This window comes from Lactuca serriola, chromosome 5 (genome assembly GCF_051521515.1).
Source record: "Lactuca serriola cultivar US96UC23 chromosome 5, Lser_US96UC23_V15, whole genome shotgun sequence".
NCBI lineage: Eukaryota > Viridiplantae > Streptophyta > Magnoliopsida > Asterales > Asteraceae > Lactuca > Lactuca serriola.
The window spans coordinates 240,978,096-240,988,092 of record NC_136412.1 but is presented as its reverse complement, the minus strand read 5'-3'; the positions used below and the strand labels follow the sequence as shown (position 1 = coordinate 240,988,092).

At 34.9% G+C, this 9,997-nt stretch overlaps 1 protein-coding gene and 1 pseudogene across 1 annotated transcript; both read left to right on the top strand.

Annotated features, from left to right (window-relative positions):
• Positions 1 to 2,410: 2,410 nt before the first annotated feature.
• Positions 2,411 to 5,239, top strand: LOC145050305 (putative magnesium transporter NIPA5; annotated as a pseudogene).
• Positions 5,240 to 6,089: 850 nt separating this feature from the next.
• LOC145053830 (etoposide-induced protein) lies at positions 6,090 to 8,923 on the top strand. Its single transcript, XM_079001938.1, has 11 exons — positions 6,090 to 6,262; positions 6,345 to 6,410; positions 7,050 to 7,197; positions 7,512 to 7,564; positions 7,643 to 7,795; positions 7,873 to 7,936; positions 8,003 to 8,088; positions 8,152 to 8,234; positions 8,372 to 8,448; positions 8,547 to 8,662; positions 8,753 to 8,923. Exons 1-11 carry the CDS (start codon positions 6,141 to 6,143, stop codon positions 8,817 to 8,819), a joined length of 1,035 nt encoding a protein of 344 aa, XP_078858064.1. The 5' UTR covers positions 6,090 to 6,140; the 3' UTR covers positions 8,820 to 8,923.
• Positions 8,924 to 9,997: the final 1,074 nt, after the last annotated feature.

Sequence of the window (9,997 nt, the reverse complement as noted above, 5' to 3'; positions counted from 1 at the left end):
ATATGTCGATTCTTGTTAAATCAGTTATAGATAAATGAATAGTTTAGTTGTATGGAGGATGTGTTTTATTAACAAATTAAAAAATTATCTTTAAAAGATAAAGAAAAATATTTAATTATTATTTAAAGAAATAAGAATGTTTTTAAAATAAAATTTTGAGTAATTGAACATAATAAATAAGCTTTAGAAATTTGTTCCAGGTAAGGTAATAGAGGGTTCTATAAACGGTTGTCGTACCTGATACCAATGAGTTTGTAACCCTAACTTTTCTAATTTGGGGATGAACGATTAGGACCCGACCATCAAAACGTGATCATCACTCTACACAAAAAGGAGAAGTGGATGAGACGTCGAACAAAACCCTTCCTCGCCAAAGAAACACGTGTCACATTCGCCAACACCTGCAACTCCTGCCAACAAAACCCAATCGAGATCTCCCCCAAAACCCTCTCTCACATAATATGTAACGCCCCAATTGTCAGGTATCATTATTGTTCAATATAAATTTCATGTTTTAAGACTTGCTCAACGAGTTGATGCTATGAATCGTCGAGTAGGAGCGGGTTGGTACACGTCATTTAATGAGTTGACTCGACGAGTCGGGAAGGGGACTCGACGAGTAGGAGCTGGCAGAGGAAACCCTAAATTTCAGGGTTTTTGCACCCTATATATATTGGACCATTAGCGCCTCCCACTGTCCCTTATCACCCCTTGAGAGCCAGAAACCCTAAATTTCGTGTGTGTGAGATTTTGTGAGTGTTTTGGAGCTTTGGGAAATGATTTAGTAAAGGAAACTTGTAGATCAAGAGGCTAGCATCAAGGAAATTCATGTAGATCTTGAATCCATCTCAGTTTGGGCACGTTTTGGAGGTAACCAGCTGTTACCTTGTTCTCTTTCTTCTTAGAACCTCTCATGGATGGAGTTAGGGTTTTCTTTAGCATATTCATGAAGGGAGTGTGGTGTATGAGCTAGATCTGAAGTTGAAACTTCAGATCTAAACCTCCCTTGGGTCCTAAGTTCATAAATTTCTTTGTTTGGCCATGAAAGAACCCTCCCTTATGAGTAGAGCTTCATTTCAAGCTTGGATTCGGATTTTGAGGCATGCAAATACGTAAAGTTAGCAACTTTATGATGCTAATACACTCTAGGGACCTAGATCTACTATTTGGAACGAAAGAATAGTTTTGTATCGCTTGATCATGGGAATAATCGTATGGACTCGGCAAGTCTGGGAGATGACTCGACGAGTCGAGTAGGGTTTTTGTCCGAATTACTCCTGTGTGGACTCAGCGAGTTTGGGAGATGACTCGGTGAGTCAGTTTGGATTTTTAAGCACTGGGTCGTGTATTGACTCGACGAGTCTGTTAGAGACTCGACGAGTCGAGTCGGGTAATTCTTGAATCAGTAGGGACTCAATGAGGGGAAAGTTGCACTCAACAATAGGACTACATGGTCTGTTGACCATTGGCTAGTGACTTTGACCTTGACTGGGAATTGTCTTGTGCCTTCCAAGGGTATTTTGGTAATTGAGTATTTATTGAGTGGGTCACTCATGGGTACAGGCGAGGTGGTTGGAGCTATATCTGGAGGAGTGGACAGTATTGTCCCGAGCTACTAGCGAGGTGAGTTGTCCTCACTATATCAATAGGGTCTAAGGCACCAAGGCCGACCCTTTAGGTTGATATTCTGATTATAGTATAATGTATATGATTATGATCTGTTAGTTCGGTATCAGGATAGGCAGGATGTTGTTATGCTATGATGATTCGATAGATTGGTATGTTAGTGACCTGGTTAGGTCGGTATCCCAGTATATGAGATTGCTATAATTGATGATCTGTGAGATAGTTATACCTGATATATATGCTCGAATATGTTATTTATGCACATGGTTATTGGTTTGGTGGGGTTGAGGCGGTCCTGCTTTGTGCTGAAGGCCAACATACCCGACGAACGGTCCGGATAGGTTGTGAGCCTGTATGACGGCACAATCACACCGAAGGCTCGGGATAGATCCAGATAGACTGTAGGCCTTGCAAGGCGGTCCACTCAGGAGGCCCAGTATGCATGTTGTTGTTATTTGTTATTGATATGGTATTATCAGTGTGGTATTGGTATTTTGGGGGTAACTCACTAAGCTCTTGAGCTTACAGTTTCAGTTTATTGTTTCAGGTACATCAGGAGATCGTGGCAAGGCAAAGGCGTGACCGTACTGCTCCTCATCCTTATGATTTTAGTTTCTGGGACACTCTGATGAATCATATTTTGAAAACAATTTGTATAACACTATTTGGTTTTTAATGGTTGGAAAAGTTTATATTTGGCTTAAAAATTTTGGATGCTACGTAATACCAAGAAAATGGAGTTGTTAAAGCAAAATCAAAAGGATTTTCTCGATTTTGTTGTTGGATGTCGTCCCATAGCTGGAGGGATGCCTATAGTGGTATGTCCGCAGATAATATCAAGGGTTTGATTTTAGCATTGTCTTCAAGTTTGTTCATTGGTTCTAGCTTTATTATTAAGAAAAAAGGTCTCAATAAAACAGGCGCTTCTGGTATTAGGGCAGGTAATTACCCTAATTACGCAAATCATTATCTTTAATTACACACTTCTATTTATGGTGAGTTATTTGGGTTGACAAATTTTTCGGTTTGCAAGACTCACCTTTTCAATTGGTGAGACTAAAATGGATGATTCAATTCTTTTTATTCCTATGCCTCTTTGGTTGATCTTTATATTTGTGTTGTCAGTTGATATTTGGTTGTTCATCATATTGGTAGTCTTTTAGATAGTAAAATTGATTTTAAATTTGAATACAAGAAAAAGGATTAAATGCAAGAAATAACAACATATATATTTTTGTTTATTTGATTAATATAAAATCCTTTTTCAATTGCATTTTGAAAAATCTACATGGTTATAGTATTGCCATCCAAATACAAGTTAATTTTCACTGCCATAAATGGTAGTTTTTTTCGAAGTATAACATCTTAATAATGCTATAATTGGTGTAGATTTTTTCAAAGTATAATGTCTTACTAAGAAAAAGATTGAAAATATCATGCTTTATTTGAAAGAAATGAATATAAGGTGCTACATGGCACAAATAAATCGAAGTGCATTACTATTTATTGCATTTATCTGTAAGTAAAAGGAAGTGCTGCTTATGCTTAAACCAACTAATGTGATAATTCAAAGTATTAAGCTATAGGGTGTTTTAGGATACATGAGCTTCTTCCTGCTTTACTAATATTCTTCTGATAATGCTTTTATGATTTTACATACCAACAAATTTGACCTTTTTTTTCTTTCAGGAAGTGGAGGATATTCATACTTGTATGAGCCTTTATGGTGGGTAGGCATGATAACAAGTGAGTTTCTTATTTCATGTTGTTTAATGATATCCTATTAATCTACACCACTTTCTTTGTTCTGAGGATATTATGATTTACATGTCCATGTTGGCAGTGAGACCCGTTGATGGGGGCATTCACCCTATTTACTTGAAATGTTGATTCTTAATGTAAACACTAACCTTCATACAAACTTTTTGTATAATGGTTGTTGAAGAGGTTGCAAACTTTGTAGCCTCTGCATTTGCACTAGCTATTTTGGTTACTCCTCTTGGGGTACTCAGCATTATAATCCAGGTAGGTTTAAAAAAATATTTGAGATATAGATAAAAATATACAAATAAGGACAAATTTTAAGTATTTAAAAATATACAAATAAGGACAAATTTGTCCAAAGTTAGGACTTAAGGGTTGTTTCTTTCTTTTTTGTTCCTTAATGATGTGTGTGTGGATAATGTGTTGTATACATAACTTCAGTTTCTTTTCTAAACAATCTAAATAAGACTTAGTGACCATTTTACTTATCCATTTCAAAAAACATATTTCACAATATTTATCTATTTTAAGTATTTAAAAATATCAATCAATTCAACATGAGAAGAGTTGGGAGGAAAAAAGAAAAAATGCAAATAGGTAAAGGGTTAGTGTCTTAATACATTACACCCATGTCTTTTGGCTTAACCCAGTAAGTCATTATGTCTAAATTAAGTAAAAAATCAGCAATGTATACATGTACATATTAAGTGCTTAATCCATTAATCATTATGTCAAAAAGAAACAGCTCCTTAATCAAGTCGTTCTTTCTGCATTAGTAAAAAAGACACACCTATTCATCTATATATAGCTGACCTATGTCATATTGTAGTGTTGTGCTTGCACATATTTTTGGAGTTCTTGGTTGTGCTCTATGTGTTGTGGGTTCTATTACAATTGCTCTACATGCTCCTCAAGAACGTGCAATTGAATCAGTCATAGAGGTATGGGATCCTGCTACAGAGCCATGTAATAATCTTTTTTATTTAATTTTTGGGTTAAATGCACATTTATGCAAACAAGTTTTCACATTTTTCCCACTTTCATTTTGCAGCTTTTATTTTATATGGGGTGCTGGTGTTAGTAGTTGTTTTTATACTTGTCTTATGTTATATCCCGTTATATGGTCATACACATGTAATGTGCTACATTGGAGTTTGTTCTCTAGTAGGTTCTTTGTCGGTATGTAGCTTTCTTATTTCTTTTTTTAATTTATTCTCTTGATCTTTGTGTCTGAATATATAAAAGGGTTTTTTTTTGTTTGTTTCACAGGTAATGAGTGTTAAAGGTCTTGGTATTGCTTTGAAGCTTACTTTTTCAGGAACAAATCAATTAGTTTATCCTTAAACATGGGCTTTTACCTTCTTTGTTCTGCTTTGTATCATTACTCACATGAATTATTTGAACAAGGTATTTTATTAAGTTGTTCTTTTTACATTAAGTCAAAGAAAACATCCATACTGAGTGCATGTTCTTTGGGTGCAATATTGACTATAGGCTCTTGACACCTTTAACACAGCTAGAACCTTCTTCATAAAACCAAAGACATGGTTGCTGGTATGCTTTTTTACCTTTTCATCACCATCATATTCTTTCTAATACAAAGTTTTATGGCACATGACTGGACAAACTTTCTATTGCTATTTTTAATATACAAATGACGAGGCATTCATGTCTTTTGTCTTTTGCATTGAGAGTGAGTCCCTGTCCCACCTTTCTGGGCGAGATAGCAAAAGTTGCAGTTTTTGTCCCATTGACATCAGTCATATCACTCTGACACTCTGTATGTGTAAAACAATTACATCTTGTGTATCAATGACAGGTCAGTGAAAGTCTCCAAGCACATGGATGAGGAAGATGGTATGTGTAATGAAGGCATCCCTTTGAGGACGAGTAATATGAACATGAGGTTAACATGATGTGTTTTTTTTAGCAAAGCACATTGTATTTTTACTCTTGGCCTTTTCATTAGCTAGGGGGAAATTGTTAACTTTATTATGTTTGTTAGTTAATTATATCAGTTATATAAATTCAACATATTGATTATAGAAAATGCACCTTCTTTTCTATCATGTAATATGTATGGTGTTCATAAGTGACATTTCTGTTGACCTTGATGTATGTAAGCTATCAAGTTTGCTAAAAAAAATCATATCATAATAACAAGACCATATTTATAATAATAAAATTTATAAGTATTATATTGCAAAAAGTTATAATATTATTTGAGTAAGTTACATATTGATGGATTTTTATATATTTGTAAGGATCAGTTACCATGAGTAACAATGTTAAAGAAAGATTATACATGTTGAACCTGGTTGTTATATGCAATATCTATAAACAAAAGGAACAAAAAATGCAATCGAAATTTAAGTTTTGGATTTGAGACAACAAAATTTTGAAAGTTATGAATGTCAGGGGTTAAATATAAATTCCCCAGAGATGAGGGACAGATTTGCAATTTTGGCGAAAGGAAAAATTTGAATGGCTTAATTTGGTGATCATCGAATTCTTTATTCTTCGTTGTCGTCTTGTCGATGGGGCTAGAATTTGTGTGTTTTGACCTACTACAGATGATATACTACAGGGACCAATACATTAAAATTTTCATTTAGGGACTAAACTTGTTACAAACGATAGACTATAGGGACCAAGTCATTAAAAGTTCGGCATATGAAACGTAACCCGCTGGTGCTGGAGGAATCAATTTCGTCTCTCTCACGCGCACGAAACAAAGAGTAAATTCAGTAATGGAAAACATCGGCCCCTTGATCAGAGGCTACCTCACGAAGCTAAAGCAAGCATCGGTGTTGTGGGTCGAAGGTTTTCGAGAAGCTTGCTGTCTCCACAGAGTCGTCATCTACTGTCTCAGGTTCTCCAATTTTTTCCACTTTTACACAAGTTGCTTCTTCAATTTCGACCTTTTGTTTTAATTGTTTTATTCGCTTCTGAAGGTCGAGGCAACTGATGATTCGAACCGGACAGTGCTTTCTCTTAAACGGTTTTATCTTTTTAGGGAGGTAATATCTTGCTCTGTTAATTTCTGCTGATGATTCGAATACTTATAACTATTATAAATTTGAGTTGATTGAAGTAAAACGATCCTACCTTTGTTCCTGAAAGAGTTACTATTGGATATTTGGAGGTCGTTAGTTAACGTTTTTAACTTCAAAATTGACTAGAATTAGTTTGTCTGCGTAGATCACATTGATAATTGTGTCTAATTATATAAGGAACATTACGATTGCGGAAATCTATGCCAAATTTGAACCTCAAAACTGTTTAGGTTTGAATCTATAATCGTGTAGAATTCACAGTACTTAAATAATCATAGCAATGTCATCCAACTACAAAGCAATTTTCACTGCTATAACCTAGTAATCTAGTATCAAAGTACAATCCTATAATTGGGTAATTTTTTCAAAGTAGAATGCAGTAATGGGAAAAAGTTTAAGTACAATGCTGTAATCGAAACAAATGAAATTAAGATGCTACAATAAACAAATAAAGGAAAGTACAATACTATTTGTGGCATTTAGCCCTAAAAATAAATTATTTCTTTATTAGTATCTTGATGCATAATGTTCAACTGTTACTTAGTTGCAATTCTCATTCGACCTTATACTCTCTATGGTGATCAAAACTTGTATTATTTGCAGTATTTTCATTCTAAGATCTCTTATCATTCCAACACTACAATGGATATTACCCTTTGGAGTCTCAGGTGGTGATCAAGATCTATGCTTATCGCATATGCCTATAAGATTGTATGCCTTCTTACGACTTGGACTCTTACAACTTATTTATGTGAGTATACAATAGGAAACTTGGTTAATTTATGTGTGCAGATTTGATCTAAAGATGCCTACTTTAACAATCATTGAGAATTAATTCTTGAAATGTGAGTTGCCATGATGCCTACAATCTCAAAATGCTAAATATGTTTGTGCTTAAGTCTCTACATCTCCCTTGTACCTGGTGAACCCCATCTACTTGAGAGAGTTGACTATGGACTCCCTTATCGGTTGACTTGTTTGACTTTTCTGTCTTTTGAAGTTGATGTTTTGTGATTTTGAAATGCTGCCAATGCCATGAATTGATATGATTTTGGTTGTGAACAGGGTCTATGGTTCTACCCTTTGTACATATTCAGCTTCATTTTAAGCACTATATGGTACATATTTATTTATAATGAGTCTTAAATACAGCATTTGCCACCTGCATACATAATAAATAACATGCTTATATCTAGGTACAATGATATTGCTCAGTTTGGTCTTACAGTGACTGAAACACCTGGATCAACCAATGCAACTCCATCTAACAATAACAAAAAAGAGGCATCAACTTCAGAAAATACAACACACAGACATACACATGTTGATAAACCAACTGACCTTGGCAGGTAAAAAAAAAAAATTTTTTTTGGAGCTGCTAATTTAGTTGCCATAACCATAAGTAACATCATATACTTATTTTCAGGGTCATGATAGGAATAGCAGAACAAGGCTATTCACTCCTCCTACTGACCTTTTTCTTTCTCGAGGTATATACATATATATCATATTTTATTTTCCTTTTATGGTAATAATATAGATATATTATATAACAGGTTTACCTCACGGGTTTGGTGCCTTATATTGGGAAGGCACTCAATTTCATACTTCTTTCATGGATGTATGCCTACTACTGCTTTGAGTAAGTGGCGATGACATGGCTCCTGTTTTTTATTTTGTGGCTTCTCATTTAATTTTTTTATAGGTACAAATGGAACTTCTCTGGTTTGAGTTTGGATAAAAGGCTTGACTTCTTTGAGTCAAACTGGGCATTCTTTGCTGGTTTTGGTGATTTTTTTTTTCATTTTCTTTTACACTTTTACATTTGATTTGTCTCAATTATTCTAAAGGGCATCATTTTATCCACTTAACTATATTCTGCATGTGAATGTCGATTATTTTAAGTATGAATAATGTACTTTCAGGATCTCCTTGCGTTCTGGCTATTTTCTTTTTTTCTCCTTTAGTAAGTTATGGTGTAATGGCTGTACTCTTTCCAATGGTAAATGCTCAAAAACCTTTAATCAAACTCATACTATTACAAAATCATAAGTTTCAGGATATTTATTTTGTTAATCACACTAATTGTTTGTGTCTCAGTTTGTTCTGACTGCAGCAGGCTCAGATGCTGAGAGCGTGGTCAACTCTCAAAAAACAAAATGGAGGGGTCAAGAATTGGGAAAGCTTCCTATATTTTATGTTGCGGATAAGTTATTGTAAGAAATCTACTTCTTTCTAAAAAAATTATATGTATATATGTTACGCTAAAATTTGTCTTAAATAATCAATGTTTTTTTTTTCAACAGGATGCGAATCTTATCTCTTCTTCCTGTGGAATCTCATGGACAAACATCCGACAAGAAAGCACTTTGAAACCAACACGCTGATCCTGACTAGTACTTGGAAAGTTACATTGTACAAAGATCAATTTTACTTGTTTTATGGCTGCAATCATTAAATTAATTAGTTTGTGTGTATTTTCAAGTTTTTTATATGTTCATTAATTCATTTTTCTAGGATTCCAAGAAAAAAAAAAAATCATTGGGTTTTCACTTTTTTTATTAGTTCTTCTAAGCACACACTCAAACACGCAACTTTGGAGTTTCGTTTTTCACTTATAATACAGGGGGTATTTATTGTAAAAATGAAGCTAGAACTGTACGTGTATGCATGAAACCACAACGTCTTTGTTTGCGATTAACTCTTGGCATCTTCATTTTGAACATCATTCAATAATGTTGGGTTCTAATCAAGTGAATCATAGTGTGTGTTTTATTTATTTATTTATTTATTAAAGAGAGTTATTGTCACTGTAGCCAAACAAACTTCCATATAATGGTTTAAATGGTCATCGTGAGTATTTTTTGCATTTTAAGGGCACGAACTTATGTTTTACCAATTGGAAAGTCCTTTTATCCATTTTAGTAGGTTTTCCTGTCTAGTCACTTGCCAAGTAAGCGGGTGAGTGAACCCGTTGAGTAAATCCTGAATTGATTCGATGACACACATGCATAGATTATTTACCGCCTTTAATTTCTACTAACATCCCACCACCCCTTACAGTCGATTGAGTTCCAGGATTAGGCCTGCTTATTAAATGGGGAAACACCCATGTGGGACTTGATGTAAAACAACCCTAAAACTTGTTTACCATATTTAGCCAAACGCTTATCAACAAGAACCCTTAAAAAGCAACAATGTCGGCTCCACCGCCTTCACCGATTCTTTAAATTCTGGTGAAGACATCAACTACCATGTGTTCCATTCAATCTTCTGTGAATGTGGTCAGAAGATTGCGGATAATCAATCTGAAATGCAACGGTTGAAGGAGCAGCTCGGACATGACTATATCGTGTGCAGGATTGACTACATCAGTCTCCAGCACAAGCTGGATGACCATGATCAGAAGTTTAAAGTTGTTGGTGTTGCGATGGGTGACATAATGGTGGGGATGCTCGTGTTGCTGGTGGTTATGTTACATTTCGCTCTTAAGCTTGGGTGATGGGTGGATTTGAAGCAATGGTGGTTACGAAGCATATTAGTATGTCGAT

Coding starts and splice junctions, on each gene's coding strand:
- LOC145053830 (XM_079001938.1), top strand. CDS start 6,141: ATGGAAAACATCGGCCCCTTGATCAGAGGCTACCTCACGAAGCTAAAG. Junction 7,198..7,511: donor GACTCTTACAACTTATTTAT/GTGAGTATACAA, acceptor GGTTGTGAACAG/GGTCTATGGTTCTACCCTTT. Junction 7,565..7,642: donor TTCATTTTAAGCACTATATG/GTACATATTTAT, acceptor GCTTATATCTAG/GTACAATGATATTGCTCAGT.